Source organism: Nanorana parkeri, unplaced genomic scaffold (assembly GCF_000935625.1).
Source record: "Nanorana parkeri isolate BGI_ZX_2015 unplaced genomic scaffold, ASM93562v1 scaffold182, whole genome shotgun sequence".
NCBI classification, from domain to species: Eukaryota; Metazoa; Chordata; class Amphibia; order Anura; family Dicroglossidae; genus Nanorana; species Nanorana parkeri.
Window position 1 is genome coordinate 72,264 of NW_017306450.1, and position 26,984 is coordinate 99,247.

Here is a 26,984-nt window from a genome sequence, read left to right on the forward strand (position 1 = left end):
GAAATAAAAAGCATCAAAACTTTAAAATGTATGCCTTGGCCAAATAAAATAAATAAAAAAACCAAACCCATTCAGTACATCTCTGCAATACATTCACATTCGTAGTCACACATTTTAACCTAATCCCACCCAGTTTTTTGGCGGTGGAATGTGTGACTGATCATGTGCTCACACATTTTAACGTGATCCTGCCCAGTTTTTTGGCGGTGGAATATGTGACCGGCAAAAGGTGAAGAATTCCAACGCTTTCTCAGCTGTTCCAGGGCAGATCGGCATCGCAGATTGTATGTGCAGGAGAACCCATTTACCCTGCAACAGCTGATCGGTCCTGAAATGTCACTTTTATCCGACTTTGTGACTGCGATCTCACATTCCACATTAGTTTGAACTGAGCTCCCAGCAGCTGCCCTGCATCTATTTTACAAGCCTGTTGACAAGGTCCATAGGGGTAAAGAAAAAAAAAAGCTGTTTTTAGCCACAAGAAAAATAAATGCTGGCACATTCTCTAAAGAAGAGGGAGGGTAAATTTGGGTCGGGACTTGACATACATTTTAAATATCTGATAGCAGTAAACATAGTGTGCCTACACATGTCTGTCTCTGTCCAAGATTGCTCTGGAGCATCCCAGGGGACCTAGAACGCAGATGTGTACTATACACACACAAGTAGAGTCATTCACTGAGACAGACAACCTATGCTGCCTACAATGAAAAACGTGCAAACTTCTTTATGCTGTGCTGGGCAGCAGAAAAACAATAGCTACGCATAGGAGATCCAGTGGTCTACCAAAACACTCAACTTGATCTGCAAATTGAAATTTACATATAACATGCACCTGCAGCCAAAGGACACAACTGCTGAACAAAAAAAACTCACAAACAGGCACGCAAGCTGTCCTGTTCTCAGACACTCAACACACATTGATGCTTTTTATCTTGTGACAGGTTTGCTTTAAATTCTGGCTGTGCAGTTTGGCCCAAATCCACAAACATTATTATTGCTAAAAAGGATTCTCTGTTGGTAACTTTTTTCTGGTAAAACCCATGTACCCTGCATGTTAAAGTCAAACATAACTGTACACATTAAGCAATTTGGCAGAACTTTTGCAAGGGTTGGGATAGAAGTATACGAGAAAGTCACCATGCAGCCAGAATGTGTTCTAAAAGCCAATATGTATTTTTCATTATTAAAAGTGCTTTGTTTTCCTATACATATTTGGCACTTGCACTGCAACTTTAGTGGTCTTTCAATAGTTTGAAGCAATATTGGAACGTTTGGTTGCAGAATGCATACGATTCAATGCACACTAGGTTACATACATAAAGGGCGACAGATTTTTTTTTTTTTAAGCAATCGCTAAAGAACTACAAGCCCTAGACAAGCACACCAGGACCCGTAGTTTCTCCACAGTGTTACTCTGCCTCCAGAAACACACATAGTCAAAATATATCTGTCTCTAAGTTTCTGGAAGGAGTGAGAGGTCAGCCAAACTTTGTCAACCTATTCAAGACTAGCTACCCAAAAAAGCAGCAACATTTCTTAAGCGAGGGTAGAAATCGGAGTACATTTCAAGATTTAAATATGGCCCATGTACATGCCCTACCTTAGAGCTGCAAACACTCCTCCCACCACTTCCCAAGCACAGTAGTGGTACTTGCTCTCCTGACAGGTGACTCCAAGAGAAAAATGACTGAATTGATGCCTGCTTTACTTCATTCTCCTTTCCCAGCCTGCTGGTTGGACAATGAAGTAGGCAGCAGTACACTGAAGTCACGCTTGTGCGCTCTCCCCCTGTAGGTATGTTCACAGTGTTAGACAGAATTGTGAAAAGTCATAGAACCCTGGTCGGGCCCGTACTAAATGACCCTCCCCAAGTGTGAGTGCTGCTGTGCACAGGGATTACAGAAAGCCAATATAAAACCCAGCTTCAAGTATTTCTTCTAGCTGTATTTAAAAAGCGTGGTATTATCTCTCCATGAACAGAATAATTAAAAGGGGATGTTTAAATCTTTGTTTAGATTAATACTTAAAGCCAGAATGAAGACTTCATTGTGTTGGGAGAGTGACAAGCACAAACCGTGTGTATGGTTGTGCCTACGTTTGCAGCTTTAGTGGAAAGATCCAGCACTGCAAAGTACCGATGACAATCTTAGCCAGTTAACATTGCAGCTTGTTAGGATTCTGTGTCTCCTCTATTGTAATGGAAAATCCACAGCCACATCCATGTACTAGTGGTGTAGAAACTCATGGGGAAGACATTGGCAGCACAACTTCACGTCTGCCAGGCATGCATAACTTTACACATATCACCTACCACCTTATACCCAACCAAGCCATTTTTGGGATGTCTACTTAAACTTGATCCACCATGAAACTAAGATTAAATTAAAATTAAATATGCTTTGGTTTTATTTCTTAAAATGTCACACATTTGTATGAACACAGTCATTTTTCACAACTTTCCCGTTCTGGAAGAGAAACTTTTGATAGGGAAAATTCAAAAATGTCAAATACGAGGGAAATTATTTGGTTGCCACAGTCTCCAAATCTGTATACCATCTAGACTTAAAGTGAACCTGCCACCTCTACACACAAGGCAGCCTGTGAAAGAGTGAACAATGCTTACCTTTCCAGTGGCCTGTGTGTTGAAAAGCATAATTTTGCTGCTCTCCAGCCATTGAAGGTATTCGACCTCTCGGGCGGTATAATACCCGTTACCCCACAGCACACAGTGGGTTCCTCCTTCTGGCTCATACTTCCTGTAGTGAGGTGTGAGCCAGTGGGATGAACTACAATTTGCAATAGCGTAGCAGGTATTCTGCATACCCGCAAGTGGTGCTGGAGAATAGAGAAGCCGCAGCTTTTTAAGCACACGGGCAGCCGGACGGGTAAGCAAATTCACTCTTACAGGCTGCCTTGTGTTTAGTAGTGACGCTGTGGTGACAGGGTCACTTTAAGTTAGACAATGGTGTTTTCTGTTCATCAAGCTTTCAACACATGGCAATTGGTGACCCATTTGTTTTCTTAGTTCAATTTGTTTTCTTAGTTTTCAGTAACCACATGACTGAAATTGTAGTGTTAATAGATCTAAACTGCTGTGCCACCTGAAAGGCACTTTTATTCAATTTCCATCATGTGGTCACCTTAAGAAAGATTACTGTTGTTGAAAGCAGTAGAGCAGCTTACCATATGCACAGCATAAACCAACACTGCTATTTTCAGGCAATTACAGGCAGCATTCTATTGCAAAAATAGCCAACTAGACCAAAGGACCTAAACAGCTTCTATTAAAACTATTTTTAGTAGTAGGTTGTCCTGATCTGTTTGATAGTTTGAGACAGAACGTTGGCTGGAATGCCCTGCAAAATGTTATGGGAATGGCCACTTGTCCCCTAATTCTCAGAGAGGGAAAGTTGTACAGTCAAAAGAAAACCACATACTGTATATGTTGATAAAAGACTGCACCTTCCTCGCACTGAAATTTATCATTAAATAAACAGGAGTGGGCAGAAAAACCAAATGAACATGCAGAAACATTGGAGGACATAGACAGTAGCCTGACAGCACCAATTAATTTTGTCAATTTCAAGTGGATGTAAAATGTTATAAAGTTGACACATAAAAAAAAAAACTGAAAAAAAAAAAACAAATTAAAAAAGCCACCAATGACAAATTACTGGTTGGCAATATTACTCCAACAGTCAACATTGGCCGATATCTGTCACCAAGCTAAGTTAAAGTACATTCTTAGCCCGTGGTTACAGACCTTACATCCATTCGTTTTAAATAAATAAACACTAAATATTAAAGAGAAAAAACAATTCACAAACACCTGGAAGATACAGGAAATATGTACACATACTGTACATACTATTCTGTACATAAAATATACAGCCCCACTTTATTTTCTGTAACAGTCCACACTGGAAAGGGCATGTTATATACATAATAATAATTATAAAGAATCAAAAAAAAAAAATACACAGACAGAGATTGGGCTTGGAGAGTAGAGATCACTTTGCTCCTCGACTCCACCATGCAGTCTTTAAAATAAACAGCCTGCGCTGGGACCTTCACTTTGGAGAAAGATCATCTATTGATATGAATGAAGAGCTGGAGTTGGAACAAGTCACGGGTGAGTCAGCCACACATCCGTCTTTAGTCGTAGAGTCAGAGAAGCCAATGCTGCTGCTGCTGTCCAGGTCTGATGAAAGGCTGAAAATGGAGAAGAATTAGTGAACTGGGGAAACCCCAATAAACCTGCCATCTATCCTAATAGATATAGTGCCAGGATTTGCTCACCATCCCATTATTGCACGCTCTGGAATTGCTCAGTAAAGTTCTTGCACTTACCAACAGAAATGCACAAGTGGAGCTGATCTCCAATACAGATATACATGATGCAAATGCTGCACCACAACGGATATGTGGCATTTAGCAATCCTTTTTCAGCATTACCAAAAGCATGAAATGAAAACTATAGTTTTTCAATCATGTGTATGCAGTGGGTCTTTTTGTGGTTAAAATAAAATTACATTTGGTTCAGAACAGATTAACCTAATTTACATTGAACCTTATGGGAAAATGTGATTCTGTCCGCGACTAAAATCGGTTCGCGACCACGTTCGTAGGGGTCAGAACGGATTAACCGTATTTACATTGAACCTTATGGGGAAATTTGATTCGCTTTGCGACCAGAATCGTGGAACGAATTAAGTTTGTGAACCGAGGAACCACTGTAATGGGAAATGCCTGCGTTCCCACTTACATTGTCAGCATTAAAGGCTTGGGACAGGCCTAACAAAAATAGTCCTTGGCTCCAACCCAACTACAATAGCGCCACTAAGGGGGTTCCTATGGTTTGGCCCTGGAAAGGATGTGAAGTTTTTTTTGAAGGTGGGGTTCAGGTGGGATGTCCAACACAGTAAATTTATTGCAAACCGTAAACTGCACCCCTGGACCAACTAAGGGAAGAAAAGGGATCATTTAAAATGGATACTTTGCACGACAAGCAATGGATGTAGTAAACACATAAAAAAAAAACAAAAAAAAAAACTATGCCCATTGAGAGACTCAACCTTATACATTGTACTTGAGTTTAGAATCACAGAAAGATCCTTATTTTCTAAGGGAATGGGAGGGAGACCTTGGTATTATTCCTACGGATTATTAAAAAGTTATCCAACTCATTGATTAGTTGCTGGAAAGATTGTGGCCTGCAGGCACCATTTCTACACCCAAGGTAGGAATGATCGTTTTGGTCTAGAGGACAAACGGTCATAAACTAGTACCTACCGCTCCAGGTCTGGAATGACCCATTGATAATCCTAATCCATGCGACCTCAAGTTGTATAAAAAGTCCTTGGTACCATACCTACTAAAATGCAGGCAAGAACCTTATACCTTTCAGGTGAAAAACCAAGAGAGTACCCTCACTAAAGGACTGGGTCACTAAAGTGAATGAGTTACTGTAGCATAAATAGTGGACATAAAGTTTCAGGGATCAACAATGCTTTTTTTAATGAAAACTAAGCACTACTACTGAGCCATACAAAGAGCTGGACACATAGCTGGGCTTAAAGTACTTCTCATGTACATATCACGCAACTAACTTGTAATGGGATGGGAACACAATTTGGATGGGTTGCTTTCTATGTTGATTTGTTGATAAAATACAGGACAGAAGTAAGGTGAATTGGAATGCATATGATGAAATGTGCAACTCTTGGTAGTATATGTCAAGGACTAATGTGTAATTATGCAACTTGTGTGGCCATCATTGATGGCTATATGAATCTACTGTGTGCCAAGTCTATTTATCAACATGGCCAGAGGAATGTATCGTTTCTCTTTCCTGTCATTTTATCAAAAAAAGACTATATGTTAAAAATACAAGTCAGTGAGTTTCTGGGATCAGCAGCTCTATCTTCCCTAGTTGCATGCATATGACAGGTTACTAGCTCAAAAACAAAAAACAAAGTCAAGAGTCCGTTTCTCTCACTACTCTTAGACCCTGTTCACATTGAGCGATTTATCGCGCGGTAATTCCCGCGATATCGCGGCAAATTACCGCGCGATATCGCGCTCCAATGCAATCCAATGGGGCAAAGGGTCCTGCTGTCGCGGGTCGTGTGTCGCTACAGCAGGACCCTTTTTGGAGCGGATTTAGCCGCGATTCAAGCTTGCTCAATGCAAGCTTGAACGCGACATCGCGCGGCAAATCTCGCGATGTCGTGCAATATGCAAATCGCGCGACAAACGCGCGATTTGCATATCGCGCAGTGGGAACGGGACCTTAAAGTGTATGTAAAACCTAACAATGAACTTCTGATAAATATACCATTGGAAGCCTTTTGTTTTATCTGTTCGATAAGTGCCGGAAAAAAAAAAACATGACACAAATTCAGAGCAGTCCTGTTCACACTTCTAGTATTAGCTCAAGGAAAATAATTAGCCCACCTAGTTCTTATCTTGGACTACAGAATGATTCATCTTTAAGTTCTGGAGATGGAAGAGCTGGTGTGCCTGACTGGTTTACTAAAAAACATTTAGCGAAGGGCTGACACCAAGGCCACAAAAATGCTGTGTGCTGTAACAGCACAACAGAACTTGGGAGCCGAGTGCATTTATGACAGATCAACATTTTTTTTTCTGTACTTGCAGTGCAAAAAACCCCCGCATGTCGATCTCCTGTACCTGTTTTTTTTTTTTTTGTCCTGACACACTCTAGTCTAACATCAGACCTTTAATTTCCACGGTACACCCCACAGGGCAGCCTTTTACTGATATCTGGTACTGTTGCCGAGTTTATGACCCCCTTTAATTCTAGATACCCAGAATATAATCTTACCAACTGTAATCAGAAAGATGAGTCATGTCCGGGGACAGCATGTTGGTAGTTCCTTGAAACAGCCTCTTTGGTTGGGTTTCTATTTCCATTTCAACTAAAACCATAAATATATCTAGGTGAGATTTTGGTTTTGGACTTGTACATGCAATTTCTCTGTGCAAAATAACAGAAACATTTACAATGTAGGAGTCATATACTACCGCTCAGTCTGTACTTAAAAACTGGCAGCCCTGATGACTCCATATTGGTTTTCTTTTGCACGACCTAGATATACTGACACTCCACCGAATGGTGCACCATACCAATCTCTGCCATGCATTCATATAGGCATGCATACTGTAAGACTCTGACACAAGCCAACAACATTATTATTATTATTAAGGCCATATTACAACATACCTTTTCTCTTGATGGGACCAAGTGCACTCGGACGAATGCAGTTGATGGGGCTCTGACTCCTCCTGCTAAAGAGAAAAAAAAAATAATTTGACCCGATACAAAAAAAAGGTAATACTTTTGGATTTAGATAAACTTTGTACAAAACACACCACTATGAAAAAACTCACACCAGCACCAAAGAAAGCAGTAGACAATATTGTTAATTTGAAACAAACCAGGGAAGCTATACATGCAACCACCATTCAGAATTAGGGCTAAGAAACTCAAGGCTAAAATAGATAAATCTGCACTAAGCACAATGTCCTATACAGTTGAAACTAGTAGGACTCCCTTTAATGGCGTAGTAATTACATCTCAGCTATTATGCATAGATTGATGGCTGGAGGCTACGTGCCCAGATTTCAATAACTTAATAGCATTCAAGTGTATGAACTATACAAACTTTGTTTCCGTATTAATGCATGCCATGTACCTTATGCTAACAGTGGAAGTCTGAGTGGGACCCACTATACACAAATTGTCGTCATATTTTATTTCTTCCGGGGGGGGTGTCTGTTCCATGCAGACACCTGGCAGCACTCCTGGAATCTCTTGTAATATCCCAGTTATGAATTATGTGCAAAATAGGTATGTCCACTATTCAGCCTCACAGTATAGCACTTTACTACCTAGTAGTTACTGTATCAATAATACTATCTACTTCAATGCACGCTAACCTTATGTCAAGGAATGTCAAAAGCAGCTAACTTGCCATCTGCAACCTGAGGCTTTCAAACAACTTGTGCCTGTGCCCTCTCACATGACAGCAAAGCATACATGAAACCAACTATTGTCTGGTAGGATCTTATTTTCCCCCAAGTCAGACATGCTTAGCCACGATTTGCTTACAAGGAGGAGAAGTTACACATGGGGGCAGAGCTGACAGCAATCATGGGTCTGGACTGGGGGTCATGGACAGGGCTGTATAGCTGGGAATGATCCTGGAACAGGCTGTATGCCTAAATGCAGTGTATTCTACAGAAAGGACTTGGTAGTGCCCGAACCACAAGATAGGCCGAAAAGACACACAAATCCCTTGGGCAGATCATAGAGTTGACACAAACCTATGCTAACTTTGTGTTTATTTGTTGTTTGACTGAACAATACAAAAGTCCTGAATATAGTAACAGGTGTTGTCTGTAAAAGGGGTTATCCGGGTTACCCTTAAAGTAATCTAGGAGTTATCAGATTGTATTCTGCCCTTTGGGCAACAAATTCATCTTTCCTTTTCATCACCTTCACAGCAAAGTACAAATATAAAAGAAACAATGCATAGACTTAATTATAGAATACTTACGTGGTGAAGCGTCTTGTGGGACTGGGTATAGGGCTTGGAGGCAAGCCGTTACTGCTCAGACACATTTGTAATGAAGGTGAGAAACATTGCTGTGAATGACAAAGCAACAATGATGTCCTTTGATCTTTACAAGTACTTGTATTTAACGCCTACGTTTAACTAGGAGATTTTTTTTTTTAAATCAGAAGCCCATTAATGTTGTTGCAGCTTCTAAAGTATTAGAACCAGTTTGGTATTTTATTGAACAAACACATCTTAACCAGCAATAAAGATGGTCACACTTTCAGTCATGTAGGAGTTTTATACTACCACTCAGCCTGTTCTTCAATGCTGGCAGCCCTGATAACTCCTTTTGTCTATATTGCATGTGTAAAGTACATGTGTCCTATAGGAAAAAAAACACATAATGCTAATTAAACATGCTTACTGCAGGGTGTTCTCTTCAAAAGTGAATGCAAATTCTAATGCCTTTTCAGCAATTGTAGTGTTTGGAATTTGTCCAGAGCATGGCGCAGGAAAGCTCAACATCAACGCCTGCAGCTATATGTCCAGGGGGGTATAGGGGGACCTTGGAAGAACTATACCACTCAAATTCAAACAGTGACCAATAAGAACTTTCCAACTATCTTACTACTGTCTGATATGGCATTGGAACCCTGAAGTCATCCGGACAAAATGTGTTACTGCATACCTTTCCTATTCCTCTTGTGGGTGAAGGGGCTGGCGACACTGGAGCAAAATCTACACGTTTTGGGGATGAAGGTTTATCCAGTTTTTCAAAATCATTATCACTCTGTGAAAGGAAGAGTGTTTTAGGCTTGGAAGGAGTACAATAAGAAAAAAAAAACATTCACAAAAGCATTGCTATGAGCGCTAGGTTGTGGTGCTCTTTTGTTTCTTTTTGTTTTCTAGTACTACGCAGGATACCTCAACCTGCACACCTACCATCGGCACCACCCAATTCCCCCATTCAACACTGGGTCCACATAGTTTGAGTGCCCTTAACATACCCCCATTTATTGATATGAAGAAATAGCCTCAACCAAATAAAAAAAAGTTAGAAGGAAAAATAAAAATCCATATAGATGAGAGATTTATAGAGTCTGCCACTGAAGACCTCCTTCTAGTATATTGCCCCTATACCCTCTGAGTCATTGACCCAAAGAAAGCACATCTCCTGAGCTACATACTTGATGCAGGTCAGCGACTCTAAGCCATGGATCAGAGGATCATCCAGGCAACGAAGGGCTCTGGGTGAAGTTCGGATAGAGTGTTTTTTGTTTTTGCCGAGATGTATTTTAAAGTGTCTAATGGCTCCAATTATCCAGGTCATGGTATAGTGCAGGGGTAGGCAACCTCAGCAACCCAGCTGTTATACTATGAAGTCCCATGAGGCACTGCACGACTGACAGCTAGAGGCACGATTCCCAGAGCTGGAGTGCTGAGGTTGCCTTCCTCTGGAATAGTAAGTAGTAGTTGGAAGCAGCTCGGATCAGCTTTGAAACATCTTTACCATTATAAAGTAAAAAACCTGGGAGTGGACAACATACAGTTCTAGTTTTCTTGTTGAACATTGTGGGAGCCGCAAAGGGGTGCTACTGCAGATTAAGCAAATCAACTTTGTGAAAGGAAATTCAGGGAGGCCTCACCTCTATTTGCTTTTACAATTTGAGGGTTGGTGTCACTGGCCAGTAAAAAAAATAGCAAAGGGCAGGTCAGCTCAATACCTTCCTTCCAAAAAGGTTACAGTCACATTCTGTGAATTACACTTTACCCCTCTGCAGTCTTAAGCTGCCCATACACCTTACAACCATTGCACGACTTTCATTGTGCGATGGTTGTAAGGCGATTAAAATTTCGTATGATCTGCCCATCTTGGACAGGCAGATCGTACTTGCGATGATTGCAGTGCTGAGTGGGCAGTGCGGCATTCGTCTTCCGAGCACGCCACCCGCAACCTGCCGAAAATAGGACGATTTTCGGCAGGTTTTCCAGCGTGCTTGGAAGACGAAAGTTGTGCGACCTTACAGTAGAAGCGGTCGCACGCTGCCCATACACCTGCCGATTATCGTACGAGATACGTGACCATCCCTCAGCGCAATGTGCAAAGCCTTTCTGACTAGAAGACGGGCATGTATTACAGGTAGGGGAAACTCCCAGAGTATTCAGCTGTCTGACATTAAAGGCTTTAAACACATATACTGCTATAAAGACCTGATACGTTTACTTTAAACACTTAGAGCAATGAAATAAGTTATTGGGGTATATTTATATAGCCATGAATGTGACCTGCACCAAACAGTCACTGGAGGTACAGCTTCCTGGTGCATGCGTTTTAAATGATATTGACGGATTCACCTGAAGTGAATATTGGTAAATGTCCCATCCACTTGGCTTATAAAGTTTTAAATTAAACATGTTCTTATATGTATACATTACAACGGGATATTAATGTATAATTACTTACCAGACTGAAGCTGTCCTCCCAAGAAAGACTCATTTGCATTGCAGTTTGCACTTCCCTAAACACATTAAAAATAAATTAGTACTGAATCACTGTTGTATAAATATTAGAAAAGGCCATACAATAACCAAACAAAATACCACTAGTTTATATGAGCAAAATAACAAAAAAATCATATATACATAGTATATATATATATATTAGAGCTGCAGCTAACGATTATTTTCAAAATCGATTAGTTAGGCGATTATTAAGTTCAATTAATCGGATAAACTATAAAATAAAGTTTAAAAAATGGCTCCAGTGATGGACTACTAGTTTGTATTGAGGTTGTAGTCCATCACAGGAGCAAGCTTGGACCGAAGAGCTCAGAGAGGGAGATCCATGCTGGACTGGATGGATGCATACAGACTGGAGAGCGTCTGAATGTCTGTGGGATAAGGTCTGGCTAAACACTGTATGTATTGGACTGTGGGTTTTGTTCATGTTCATTTATACTGGAAGCTGGAATAGCCGCTACAGTTGGACACTACTGTTAGTTAGCCTCCTAAGGTGGAGTAGGCCTTTTTATTTATGTTACTCTTGAGTTTCTGCTGGAATTCGTTTGTTTAAAAAGGGAAAACTTACCCTGTTGATAAAGATACTTTTTATGTTGAATGCAATAAAGCCGCATTTATTGTCAATACTGATTACAGACCAGTGACTTTCTTACTATATATACACACAGATTTGTCACATGGAAAGAGTCAGTACTCCACTGATCATAAGATGCTAAAAGAAGTCTGCAAAAACCCCAAATTTGAATTGCGAGTTGTTCAGGTAGCTCCTGCAACAGTTGGGATCAAAGTGCATTCATCTACAATCAAAAAAGATTGCACCGATTTAACTTGCTTGGGAAACAAGCCAGGAAAAAAAACCCTTTGCTGTCCAAAAAGAGCACAGAGCAAGACTGCAGTTTGCAATTGAAGATACAGTATAGGCAAATATCAGGCCTTCTGGAACAATGTGCTGAAAAATCATCAGTTGAAGATTTATTTCCAATGCTCTATGCTTTGACTTCTTAAAAACAGAAATCTTCCCGATCCTTCTAGGAATCCAGTGTGCTCGTAACTTTCTGTGCAATTGAATCTCAAGCAGTGAAATTGGCATTTCCCAGTTTGAATCTCAACTACAGGACAACTACTCCCTATGTTATAGAGACGAGGAGAGGGGAGGGTGTTGTAGTCTACATTAGGAGCGGTCAGACTATGGTGACGTGGTTTATTCTCTATAGATGCAGTACAAGGAGTTAATGTTGTCAGCCTCAGATAGGTAGCTGGCATGCTACTGGCATGTTTCACCAGGTGAAAATAAATGGAAAGAAATTACAAAAAGAAAACGAATACACCCCTAACATCTAAGGACTGGTAAGCTACAAGATATTACATTTTTGTTCTTTGATTTAGATACATTTTAACACTGTAAAAAGGGGGGAAAATATGCTTACCGTTCACGTGCGGTCTCTCGATTCATCAGATCTACGCCTTCCTCCTTTGAAAGACAAAGAATAGTTATTGATTTGTGGCTTGGAACCTGCAGGGTATAGCATGCCAGACAAAGTGACCGAAACAGTCTTGCAGCAAATGGTCTGAAATAAAGGCCTATTGAATTGCTTTGGCAAGATTGTCTGGCTAGTTTAGGCAGTTATACTAACAGGGTTATTCACAAAAGGGGGAAGAGTTTAGAGAAGGCAGGAGAGAGAAGTGAACAATCTAGGACAACATAGCTGAACTAGAAAAATTCTCCAATTTAGCTCACTTTCTAGCTCACTTTCCAGATCAGCTATGTTGTCCTAGATTGTTCACTTCCCCTGCCTTCTCCAAACTCTTCACCCTTTCGTGAATAACCCTGTAAGTGATTCTATCCTCACAGTGCTTGAAATGTCACTCACAATTTTACAGTTTACTGAAAAATAAGAAAAATCACAATGTGACAGAGCCAAACATTAAGGAAGTAACAATCATGTGGTACCGTGTTTCCCCGAAAATAAGACAGTGTCTTATTTATTTTTCACGAAAAAAGACACTAGGTCTTATTTTCGGGGGATGTCTTACCTGGCTGCTGCTGTCCGCTCTGCCGACTTTCGGGGAAACACAGTAGCTACTGCTATGGTGGTTATAACTGTCTATAATTCTACATCTTACTCAATCTAACTTTCTATCTATGGCATATTTCAAGGGACACTTTTCTACTTGCCTCTATTTTTAAAGGAAATATACAATTAAAGTGACACTAAACTCAGGAGTTAAATCTTAAAAATACCTTAACTAGTAACAATACTGGACCTTACTTGTTTATCACTCAGCTGTAGATGCTCAAATCATCTCTGAAATTGGTGCCGACACCGTCCTTCCTTCTGGAGGGTGGCTACTTTTGTTCCCCATGGTCCCTGTGTGTGTTGTAAAGTAGCCACCGCTCCAAGCTCACTCCCATGATGGACTACAATCTCAACACAAATCAGGAAACTAAATGTGAGATTGTAGTCCATCGCAGGAGCGACCTTCGAGCGGTGGCTACTTTACAACACACACAGGGACCATGGGGAACAAAAGTAGCCACCCTCCAGAAGGAGGGACAGTGTCAGCACCAATTCAGAGATGATTTGAGGATCTACAGCTGAGTGATACACAAATATAAGATACATTTTTTTATAATAGTTAAGGTACTTGAATGCATTTTTAAGATTTAACTCCTGAAATTAGTTTAACTTAAACATAACAAGTGCAAATTTAACTGGGTGCCATTTTATTTTCCTGAAAGCCTGTGGGCTGTGCAGCACTGTGGATCCAACAAGCTCCACACCATAAAGTAGAATGACCAGTCTGCTTTCCTGTAGGCCTTCTCCATTGCAGGGAGCTATCACAAGCACAGTACTGCACACAGAAAATCACAGTACTTTAAACTGGACTTACGGTACATCTTATATATGAGGTATATCATTTTCAATAGAGGAGGACAAAGGGAACCAAGTGGGCCTTTATGATTATATTACTATAAAATACACCCTTTAAAAAGGGTAACTTGATATGTCAGCCATTGTACTCCCATGCAGAGATACAAGAAACTGACAATCATTCTTACCTATGGCCTTACTACCTAGCCAATAAGTGACCTGGATCAAGCATGCATCTGGTAAAGTCCAGGAGAATCTATTTCTAACAATTTTACTTGTATTTACAAGCAAAAATATATAAATAAAACAGATGAAATGTTTTCATCAATCAGAGTGGACATCAATGGTATCTTCCCCTAACAATGTAACCCCTTCAAAATCGAAGAAAATGAGCTAAAGCTGATCTAAAAAAAAGTTGAACATCTCTAAAGTTCTAAATGCATTGTCTTATGTGTCACTCTAGAAGGTGTATAATGCAGAGAATTCATACGGATTCCCCAGAATTGACTCTTTACACCAGGAGCACCTGGTAAACTTTTGAAAGTACAGAATCACAAATATGCAAAGTGAGCTTTTCAAGTGTTAAACAAAATCCCCCATGAGAAAGAAAAGTTTCAACTAATCAGGGCAACATTTTCTGGACACGCACACAGCCCCAAGAGAAGCTGCTTACTTAACACAGATCTTGACTCAAAAAGGGGATTTTTTTTTTTGCTTGGGATTCGCTACTTTGTACAGAGTAGCAAGAAATCACTGGAAGTAATCATTGGTTAAAGTGACATTAAAGGAAAAAAAAAATGTTTCCCTCATGTTAATTTCCCATTCCCTTTTCCCATGTTAATGTTAGCACTTACCTTAAATGATGTCTCTTTTTCCAATCTTCTTTCCTGATGTTTTCAGCCTTCTCTCCAGCGGTGCGGCGGCTTTCCGATCCAGCACTGACTGCTCTGTCCCTCCGACCTTGCGTCCTGGCCGAAAATGAGAACTGCGCATGCGCCCGCCCCAATATCCTTTGCAGCCGCTCAAGAAATTTCTCATTTTCGCACAGGACTGCGCACGGAACACAGGTGAGTAAACTTTTTGAGCGGGTTTTTTTATTTATTTTTTAACTTTTTGCATATATCTACTACTTGCTAGCAGTAGATATATGTAAAAAAACGGGAGGGTTTAACTATCCTTTAATGTTAAGAACTGCCATTTGATGCAGAATACACACTAGAAACTAGGGATGCACCGATACCAGTATCGGTGCCAATGAGTATTTGGGCGAGTACTGGTACTCGCCCAAATGCTCCGATGCCTAGCCCGATCCTTCCGGTATCATGATGAGGGAGCATGGAAGCCAGGCACTGTGTAATGACGCGGCGCCCGGCTTCCTGGCCGCGTCATTGCACAGCGTCTGGCTTCCTGATTGGCCAGAAAGCCGGCTCCATGCCTTCTCGTCACCTAGTGATGAGAAGCATGGAGACTGCTTCCCTGCTAATCGGGAAGCTGGGTGGTGAGTCATTACACAGCACCTGGCTTCCTGAATGGCACTTCCGGTTTTTCCGAAAGAAAAAATATCGGTACTCGATACCGAAATCGGTGCATCCCTACTACAAACTGCCTAGTCACCTCAAATCTATGAACCAACTTTTATTTAACAGAAACATTAATAGGTATATTATAGTTCTTCAGAGGGAACCATGAAATCATACCTATGTGCATACTCAGACTGTATTTCAACACAAACTTATAGATAAGAACTGGACAAGCCCCAGGAGCCAGGTAGCCAATGCTCCTTAAAAATGACAGCTGGCGCCTAACTTTTAGGCCCCATTAACACTGAGCGTAACGCAAATTGCACGATTTGCATTTTGCGCAACATCGCGCAAATGGTTGCATTGAGCAAAGTAGAAATGCGCCTAAATCCGTTCCAAAAAAGGGTCCTGTTGTAGCGACGCACGACCCGCGACGAACAGAGCCCCATTGTCATGCATTGGAGAGCGATATCACGCGGTAAATATGCGCGATAAATCGCTCAGTGTGGATGGGGCCTTAAGGTTTTCTCTAGTTGTTGTTAATGGAACTTGCTCCTAACATCATCCTGCTGGCTCCTGGATTGGACAGACTGGTTCCTGAATTCCATATTCATTTGTCCACCCCTGTTATAGATGAATGATTCTTACCCTTTTCAGCTGATGAAGTCTGCTGCTTGGTATTCGCACAGGGGAGGAAGATGGTACCTGTGCAGAAAAGATTCAAGTACAAGATGAGTTGCATGCAAAAATGAAAATGGTATTAGTTAGACCCTGTACCTGTCCGCACCGCCATTCTCCAATGTATTAACCCTCACGGGCAGGGCCCTCCTTACCATCTTGTCTTGATTTGTATAATGATTGTTATGTCGCCCTTATATTGTAAAGCGCTGTGCAAACTGTTGGCGCTATATAAATCCTGTATAATAATATTAAAGATGTCTTGGATGCAGAATCTTCAGCATCTGTCAGATGACTGGTCCCCCTTGGCACTATGCGGTTTCTCCTGGCAACTTCGTTACACTACAGGATACAGTAGTAATATACGGGCCAGCAGAAGGAACCACAGCCAGGGACTAGGCATCTGACACACCTGGAAGTGTGTGTGACCGGCCTGGGGGCCTCAGGAGTGGATCCTTTAAGGGAAGAAAGGAACCAGATCCTGGCCTTTCAAACAACATAGGGAAAAACACCCCTCCGCTCTACAGCAAGGCCAGAAGGGAGGGAAAACACCTTCAACAGCAGAGCTGCACAGAGGGGGATCCGTGACCTCAAGGCCAACCGGTCAGGAAGAAAAAGAACAAACGTGACGTGGTCCTGGACGGTAGGAAACACAATCTAAACTGAGGTACGAGGGGAAGGGGAGGGGCTTTTAACTGTTTTGCTAATTGTGTTTCCTGTAGAAGGTGGAACCAATCATCTCTCAGGTTGCTGTCCAGGAAGATGATTGGGGAAAGAGTGGTGCTGGCAGAGTAACAGGTAAGAATTAAAAAGACTTCTCTTCATGCAACTTTTTATTTATTTAAAGCCCATCTCTGGGCAAATAATAAACATGTCATAGAGATGATGAGATGGGGGAAGTGTTCTGTAGCCCAAAAACACTTCCTTTTCTAGGCCAATTTAGACAGTTGCCACCAAGAGCATCTACCCCCAGTGCAATTGTTCCCTTCACCTTTTGTCTCATGACAATTTTACCATCGGGGATTGACCCTTATTTCCATTTCTGTGACAACAATGATCACCAGGATAAATAGTGGAGTGAATCTCCACAGCAGGGACATAGACTGAAACAAAAACTTGGCAGCGGGTCCAACCCTTAATTAAATAAAGAGTTTTTTTCTTTGCAAACAATTTATGTCTGTAAACTTTAGCAACAAAACCCTGCAACATCCTAAACAGCAGTATATCTGTACTAGGACATAAAATGTCAAATATAAGTAGGGATGCACCGATACTTTTCGAGTACCAGTGCCGATACTTGGCATTTTCACGAGAACTACCAGGGTTGCAACTGGGACCTGGCTCTGGTGCTCCACCACTCTCCTGAAATAATTAGTCTGTATTGTTTTAGAAAAACTGACACATGACAATAAACCAAAATGTATCAGTACTTGTATCTGTGAGTACTTGGACAAGTATCAGTACTTGTAAAAATGGTATCGGTGCATCCCTTTATTTATAAAAACAAAATCATACATTAAAACAGATGTACAAATCCCAGGAGCTCCGTGTGCTCCTTACAAATGACAGCTGCCTCCTAACTTTTGAATTTCAGTGCATCCCTAAATATAAAAGATACGTCACTTAAAAATGTCTTGGAAATCCTAGCGGCCCTCCCTCTGGTTAGATGCGGTGGAGCTATCCATATTCCCGCATGTAACCAGAGGGAGGACAGATGGACGCTGTATGAGCTGATTCAATGCAGTCTGTAGTCCAACTGCCCTTCCCCCACCTTTCCTAAAAAACTCTTCAGAGCTCTGCCTGGGGGAGAATGTGCAGAAGCCTGAGCTCTGCAGCCTTGATCCAGTGATCACAATTGCGATACTTTCCAGGCTTGAATCAAAATGTTTTGTTTTTTTTTAAATATGATTAAATATTAATTTCTTAAATTTTTGCAAAAGGTGAACTTGTCCTTTAAGGAAAGAAAGATAAGTGCATTTGGCGCTGCCAGGAGCAAATAAACCTGCCCATCAGTTATTAAAAAAAAAAAAAGCACATCAATGCAACTTGACGTGTTAAAAAAACCAAGGATGTCAACGCATATCAACTCAAGTGCATTTAATACATCTCAGCAAGAGCTGAAGGCAACAGGCATGGCGTGACGCCAGCGTAAAATAAAACAGCAGATCGCACACTCTATAGACCAACACAACTGGAAAGAGATTCTGGGTCTCCATGCGCTCTTACCAGGGTCTGGCGGTTCACAAAAGTGGTGCTGTTTCTGCGCGCCCTCACCGCGTAGGGTTGGAACACTTGTGAGTGATCACTGCAAATAACAAACAAGCAACGGTTAGAAAAGAACATCAAATACACCGTTCACTCAGAATCAGACACAGATGGCATCTGAAGGAATTCTGTACAGAGAGAAATATGGCGGATGATGTCAAGCTTTGGAACGTCTCTGACTTCAATACTTCATATCCCTGGTACAGGCATGCAGCAAATGAAGTCAGCCCAACGGATGTACATGCTCGTTCTGGGTCAGACACACAAAGTACTGATGCCACAAAATCACCATGACAACCAGCCTGCTGGAATTCTATAAAGAGATCAGCAATGGCAGCCGTTCCATTTCCCTTGTCTTCTTGAAGATGCAACTCAACAGTGTTTGAGGAAAAGAAGCACGGAAATATAAAGATGAGATGTGCACGTGATATGAAGACAATATGCACAAGTCATCCATATTGCACATGCACACTGCTTTATGGGGAAGGAAGTCATTGCACACCTCACTGTGCTGGTACCTCATTGGCTGCGACAGCTATATGAAATCTTTCACATATGAAAATAGTACATATAACTTAAAGCTGAACTCTGGGATAAGCAAATATTATGGAATTACAAGAGTCCTGTGTACAGTCTTCATTCTGTATTCTTCTTTGACTACTGGTGTGCTTTGTGTATTTCTTTCAGATCTGTGCAGTAATGCAGTGTAAAACGTTGTGTCTGTGCAGGAGCTTCCTGCTGCTCTCTCTCTTCATGGAGGGTGACTGGTCTTGTCTACGCCCCCTCTTCTGTAGTTCTCTGCAGGCAGTCTGTAGTGGGTGGAGCCTGTTAGTTCCCTCCCACAGCTCTGCACCAGCTATATGCAACACAATGATATCACTGCTACTTTTACAAGGTAATATCCTTTGTGGCGATTTGATGAATGTATTTAAATGAACATGTGTGTTCCTGGGGTTCAGCTTTAGGAACTCACACCACCGGATGACAAAACACAGCCAGCAATAACAATTCCTAAGGTGATTTTAGTATTTTAGTGCACTGGCAACAACACAGCTGAGTTCTGCCTGTGATCTTTTATTTGCACAAACAAATAATTTTTTAAGACAAGGTTTCTGGTGTCACCCCCTTCTTCTCGGTCCAAGCAGTGCTCCAGTATTGTAATGTACAAATAGAGAAGATGATACAGTACTGCTTGGACCATAAAGAAGAGGGGGTGAACCCTAGAAAAAATGATCTGTGTGTGCAAATAAATCATTATATCAAGGACAGAATCAGGGGTGCGGAACTCCTATCGCCCAATGCGCAGGACGGGCGATATGTGTTTCCCCCCTCCCCCCCCCCCTTACATTTAACACTGGGGCGGGCAAGCAGCACACCTAAATGTAGAGCAGTGAAGCCGTTTTGTACAAGTGATCTGGGCGCCCAGATCACAAGTACGCCGCCTGCTTGTTAGCCCCTGTGTGATAGCAATAAAGTTAAGTGAAATAAAAAAAAAAGCTAAAATAAATTTTAAAAAATTAACAAAAAAAGTAAATCATAATAAAACACAAATTAAAAAAAGTTTAAAAATAATGAAAAATTTATACCAACCCCACCATCTGCAAGTGAATAAACACACGTGTAAGGCACGGTGTGGGCACTGAGTGCAGCCGCAGGTGGACGGCCACGGGGGACAGGTGGACTGGGCCCCCGCTTAAGTCCCTGTTTTTTTTTTTTATATTTCATGTACATGACCAGATATCAAGGACTGATCTCCAGAACCAGGCAACATGACCAGATACCAGGGACTGAGCTCCAGAACCGGGTAACATGACAAGATACCAGGGACTGAGCTCCAGAACCGGGTAACATGACCAGATACAAGGGACTGATCTCCAGAACCGGGTAACATGGCCAGATACCAGGGACTGATCTCCAGAACCGGGTAACATGGCCAGATACCAGGGACTGATCTCCAGAACCGGGTAACATGGCCAGATACCAGGGCCTGATCTCCAGAACCGGGTAACATGACCAGATAGCAGGGACTGCTGGCAATCATATAAATGTTCAGCTTCCCCAAACTAATAAAATCTTCCAGTGACAGAACTACAAATCCCAGCATGCTCAGGCAGCACAGAGAGGACACAAGGAGACACAGCTGGGCAGCCACAGGTCCCTCCATCCACATCCAGTCACTGTAGTTTGTGATGCTCCATACAATGGACTCCACACCGGGCCCCATTCCCAGCAGTGCACAGGGCCCCCTCCTCCTCCCCCACACAGCCTCACCTGAGCACATTAATATGGGGGGCACTATTGGATCTCCTCAGGCTGCCATCGCTAGGGATGTCCACGTCCAGCTCCATTTTCTCCTGAGCCATGATGGCAGCGATGCTCCCCGGATGGTCCTCACTCCCTCAGCGGCTCATTCTCCCGGTAGGGGCCTCGGTAGAAGCGCTCAGGGCTCCATGGTACAGCCAGGGGAGAAGATCGTTCCTGTCTTGGCGCCCTCTGCACTGTGTGAGGCCGAGGAAGCCCCGGGACAGCTCAGGCGGCCCAGGCCAAGCAATCCAGCCCTCTCTATGCTGAGACTGAGCAGCTCCAAACGCGCATGCGCACAACACCCTCCTGTGTGCTGAGTGAGTGAGCGCCGAGTGTGTATGTGAGGGGCGGTGAGAGCGGAGACACCCCATACATGACAACCCTGCAAAACCCATTTCCGGGGCAATTCACTGTATACACTGATGTCACTAGACTAATAAATCACAATACACATTATACACGCACATGCTTCCTATATGTAGACACAATAGATCACTAATCATTAATTATACGGAGTTCAGTGTTCAATGTCAAGAATGTTTTAGGACTCCTCCATGTTCTCATGATGTCTGTTCAATCATTGTGTAAGGCCTGATGTTTTAGGGCCCCTGAGCTGTCCCACAGCAGCCCCATTGGGTAGTATTGCCCATCTCAAATACCAGGCCGTCTTATGTCCTATTGTTTCAGGTCATGGCATGGTACTGCTTTGTCGAGCGCTAAAGCAAAGTACAACAGGTTGCATCTTTATGCAGCGTGCGTGTTGCAATGCGCAACAAAACATTGGTAATTGCTGGGGTGCATGTATTGAATGAAATGTCATTTTGTGGCATTTCAATAAAGTTAGAAAAAAGTAAACTGTAGTGTAACAAAGCATCACATTGCCCCTGCACCACACACACCAGTGGGGGCACATTATAGAGAGTATAGTGCCTGGTCACTGGTGTGAATGAGCCGTAAAAGTGCAGTCAAAACATTTTTTTTAGTTTTGGATAGAACAGAGGAAAAACCCCTGACGGATATGTTTTTTTCCTTCACTTCCTGTCCCTGAGATGCAACATGAAGTTAGAGGAAATATCCCAAAGTGAGAGGACTTTCTCTTACACCAGCTGGCATCGACAACTGTTTTCTATGTGCCCCGTTGACAGCACAAGGCTGGTGTGATGTGCGGAATAATGCAGACATGGTGCTTCTTTCGTAGAGCACTGCATGGCTCCGGAGGCCACCACAGCACACAGACCTGCATGGAGTGTTCACTTACTGTTAATAAAGTATAACACAAAAAAAGTAAAGCATGCCTTCTGTAGTGGTGTCTTGCACAATACTGAAAGTCCCCATTGTAAGATTTCCCTTCACCTCTTGTTCTGGGGACAACTCTACAATTTTGGAATGTCCCTGTGTAGAACTATATAGGGTTTTCCAGGACAAGGCTGCCAGCTCAGACACACAATACAAAACACAGAAGTTTCCCAGCAGACTTACCGGCCAGCCTGCAGCAACACAAATTGCCCTGTCTAACAATATGTGTTAAAAACAGAAGTTTTAGTTGCACACTTTTGCAAAATATGTGGAAGCCACACTGGCTCATCAAGGCTCCTCTTTGTAGTGTGGTCCTAACTCTAATTTTGTGAGTCTCCATATTGGGGTATAGAGTATAGTTAAGCAGTAGATAAATGGAATGCAGGTATGGCTGGAGGGAGCCTGCTGCTCAGACACACAGCTCACAGAGGTGATGGCAACAAGGGAAGTACCCTTTGAGGTGAGAGTATAAAGGCAAATATCCCTGAGAGGTTCAAAATGTGTTTTTTAAAGATCTAAGAGAACCAGATTCAAACCTCATGGAGTCACAGGTGGCTGTACAGGAGGAGCTAAATACTAAAGTATAGATGTAGAGAGCCCCTCCATGGATGAGGTCAAGGAGGGGGCCACGTTTGATGTAGCCAAGGAAGACTCAGAGTGTTTTGATTGAAGCGGGGGACAACGATTCAGGCTGTCTGGGTCCGGTCCCCAGCATTATTAGTGGCTCAACAGCTGGAGAAGACCCAAGTCAGCTATAGTTGCTGCCCTTGCATTTTGGGTCTGACATGTTGCAATGCTAGAGCAAGGCAACTTAAACTAACAGCACCAAGAAAAAAAAACTTAGGTCATCACAAACTGGATGCTGAGAGCAGGAAAGGTTTAATGGCCACCTTTGGCCATTGAACGTCACTGTAGGCCGCATCATGGATTAACCTTGGCCAATAATCTTTAGTCCCTTGCAAATAGTAGCAATGATAGGAAGAAACTACTGTAATGCAGTAGTTCCCAATTCTCAGACACATGATAAAGGAGTTTTTAGGGACTTACCATGGTCCTGGACCTGCAGAGAGCTCTGCGACTAACACAGTACACAAAGTTTGTAAAGGGCCATAAGAAGAGCCCAGTGCCTAAAGTTCACATTTCAGATTAACTTTGCCCTATCCATGGGACATCTTGCGTGCAAGTGTGGGCACCTGGATCCGCACGATGTTCAGGTTCAGGTGTGCATGTAACCGCCGGTAATTGCGTGCAGGCGCATCCTCCCACAGGGAGGTACAGGCTGCTGCATGAACAATGGTCTGAATGGGCCCTAAGAGGCATTTAACAGCCATGGGTGCGTTATGCACAAGTTGGCAGTGAAAGCAGCCACACAGACGGGAATGTTTGTACTTGTTATTTCACATCTGCAGTTTGTCTAAAGCTGGCAACAGATGTAAGAGAGCATAGCCTGACCACCAAACCTTTTCTTTAACATGCGCATAGAAATGAACTGTAATCAGCCAAGCTCTCTTATTTGTGTACAGAGCAGACAGCCCCAGCAACATATTATCATAAGAGAACAATAGCAAGCAGCCAAGAAAGGTCAGCTGCCCGCACCTCCATCAAGAACAATTGAGTGTCTGCTCTCATATATTGGTGGCCATACAGATGCCAATTTTCAGGCAATTGTATACGCCTTCAATTGCAAAGACAACTGAATGGATAAAGGCTTTCAAATATTTTTTAGTGTCAACAAAACCCAGGTTGCATTTATTACTTTGGTTGTTTTTGAAGTTGAGAGTGGAGGAAATTGTCTGAAAATCGTTAGAAGTATGTTCAGCATTATGTTAGCAACATACTACCAACTTTCAGTGATTTCAACAACTCCAACTTTGGATCACTAATACAATTACAATTGTTTGAAAGAATGAAGATTTTATAATTATTTCCTTATTTAATAGGTTGGGAAGGATTGATTGAAAACAAACCCCATCAAGCAGTCTGATAGTATGCCATTAGATTTACCATTACTTTCAAATGGGATACCTTAAATTTTATTGCTCATAGTTCAGTAAAATAAATTATTATTGTTTTCATTCTTTTACAATTCGGGGAAAATTATCACAATCAAGGTTGAATAATTATATTGCCAGCATGAGGGCGCATATACATGATTGTCAGGTGCACAGTGTTTTGAAATTCATGCTGGTTAAGCTGTGAGCACCCACTCAGGACTGGCATAATAGGGTAGTTTTCCTGTTAGCCCAGTCCCCTACAAGTGGCCCTTTAATAGTGACTATGTTGTTGGCTTAAATCTAGACATGTGCGATTCGTTTCGTTCCGAATCGAAATTCGGACGAATTTTCGGAAATTCGGACATTCGGATGTATCCGAATTCCGAATTACAGACATAACGAATGCAAACGAATCCGAATTTCCATTTCCGAAATTCGGTAGCGTTCGTACGAACGTTCGTTTCGTTTTCTGTTCTTATTCGTTTCTTATTCGTTTCGTTCGTTGGAGCAAAGTGACATTAGAGAAGGATAAAAATATTTTTTCCCCCTCAAATGTCACTTTTGATGCAAACGAACGAAACGAATAAGAAACGAATAAGAACAGAAAACGAAACGAACGTTCGTACTAACGCAACCGAATTTCGTCTGAATCCGAATTCCGAATCCGAATTGACTTTCACACCCGAATCCTGAAAAACGAAATAACACAAATCCGAATTTAAAACGAAACGAAACAAATTTTTTGGCAGTGCACATGTCTACTTAAATCCTAATTCTGGGTTCTCTCCCCTGGAAGATCACTGGCAGTATTTTGGGCTTTTTTTTAATTCTCCCTTTTTTTCAGATGTCTTCAAGTCTACCATGTGATGACCACAGTCCTCTTTGTCTGTAAAGAATACGTCAAGGGAACTGGACTTGCTGTATTTTTCTTCAAGACGTTTCACTAGTCATCCGACCGGCTTTCTCAATTCAGAATGAAGTCAGTTGCCTTGACTTATTTTTTACAGATATACAATGACCTGGATGAATGAGAACCTTCACAGACAAAGTCCTCTTTCCCTTTTCTCCAGTGCTGGGCATTCCTGAAAGATGCAAAAAGTGGTACTGTTTTGATGACATCAACGACACTTTTTGCATCATTATCTCTAAGTGCAGGGCACTGTGGTGACTTTCCCTTAGGAGCAGGTCCATGATGTCCTGCACCCACGCTATGTTCTCAGTCATCCAGACTTGAATGGCACTCGGAAGACCGAGAACCTCTAGTGGCAAACAATTACTGCGGGAGAAAGTGCCAGAGAGAAGGTGAGTATTGCAGTGAGAGCTGGGGTTTTTTCTACACTTTACCTACTCCTGGGGGATTTTTTTTTATCATTTGTAGTTGGGCTTTAAAATGCCATTAAAAAAAACCTCTGTGTGAAGACACTGGTCCTATACCAAAGTTTATGAATTACAACCCCACTACAAGAAAATAATAAATAAATAATAATAATAACAAAAATATAATAAAACACAAGCAAATGGTTCCATCTTCCAAAAACTGTAAAAAAAGAGGCTTCACTACTGGAAGTTATCAATTCACCTCACAAATCTCCCTCTCACAGCAGAAAATATCGCCAGAAAACGATCATAACGACACTCTGAAGAAGATGCTTATGTCATTATTGTCTAACAGTCGATAAATGGGCAAAAAAAGTATGTGAATTGCATTCTGTACTTATTTCATGATTTGGCTTGTTAAAATGAGGATTGAAATATCAAATAGCGAGTTACACAATAAAATGTCATTTCTGCAAACACAAACGTTAATCGTTGGAGATTCCAAGTGTTAAATCATTTGGTGAATTGAATAAACCTAAATAGCGTGCGATATCTATTAAATAATGTCCAAAACCAAAATAAAAGCTTTGTGAATGGACACTTTGTCTGCTCTTGTTTTGCATACAATGCCTAAAACTGGGTATACACTGGTAGATATTGGTATGAGCCCTCATACATAAATCTTATCAGTACAATTGATAATGCCATCAGAGACTTGGCGGATGTCGTTTGAAATGTATTTTGGTTTTAACATTTATTATTGGAATTAATTCTTTCACATTTTGTTCATTCAAAAAAAATTCCCATCCTGCTGCTACGATTGTTTTTGGTTACTGTAGTCCATGATTGTCAATTTTACACCAGGAACTATTAGAAGATCAAAAGAATGTTCTGAAAACTGTTTATTTTTTCAAACAAAATTCTACTGGTGCTGTAGGCGGTGGAGAGGCGCTGTAGGCGCTGTAGGCGGTGGAGAGGCGCAGTACAGAAAGGACTCTGAATGGGGAGGCTACACAATCTATATGGGAGTAAATAAACAAACACATGGGAGAAAAGGAATATTATAGAAGGGATGCTGGAGAGGGAGCAGCTCTACACAAGCTGTTCCGTGAAACCCTATGGTTTCATGGAACAGGGAGCAGCTCTACACAAGCTGTTCAGTGAAACCCTATGGTTTCTCCTGTGGTTGTTAGGGGTACCATTAGCTGTGGCTGACTGACCTCCCTGCATAGTTCTGGGGACAATGACACATAGAAAAACCAATGGCATGACACCAATATTTTTGTAGCTGTCTTTATGTATAGTATTGTAATCATCATTGTAAGGGGGGGAGGTGTTCTTCCCACTAACCATCAATGTAAGGTGAATTTTCCCCACTAACCTTTATGATGAAATGTTCTCACTAACCCCTGATTCATTATTTTTAGCAGGGGTTCTCTACTGAGGTAAATAGGCTGATCTATACTATAAGGCAACGCTGAAGGGGAACAGCATAGGGTGTACCGAAGAAGGAGAAAAAGCACAATATACAAGGCTGCAGTAGGTAGTAGGGTTGCCACCTTTTCTTCAAGCGAAACCTGAACACTCTAGCAAGGAGCGGACATTTTTTTGGGGGGAAATTAGTTGTGG

At 41.8% G+C, this 26,984-nt stretch overlaps 1 protein-coding gene across 1 annotated transcript; it reads right to left on the reverse strand.

Annotated features, from left to right (window-relative positions):
- Positions 1-3,609: 3,609 nt before the first annotated feature.
- On the reverse strand, positions 3,610-21,017 carry LOC108785888 (protein FAM122A-like). The gene is made up of 10 exons (XM_018555063.1): positions 20,716-21,017; positions 18,406-18,484; positions 16,150-16,206; positions 12,536-12,579; positions 11,053-11,107; positions 9,277-9,378; positions 8,586-8,674; positions 7,250-7,314; positions 6,851-6,944; positions 3,610-4,215 (listed from the first exon to the last, which is right to left on the reverse strand). The coding sequence occupies exons 1-10, from the start codon at positions 20,805-20,807 to the stop codon at positions 4,074-4,076; spliced, it is 819 nt and encodes a 272-aa protein (XP_018410565.1). The 5' UTR covers positions 20,808-21,017; the 3' UTR covers positions 3,610-4,073.
- Between the last annotated feature and the right edge of the window lie 5,967 nt (positions 21,018-26,984).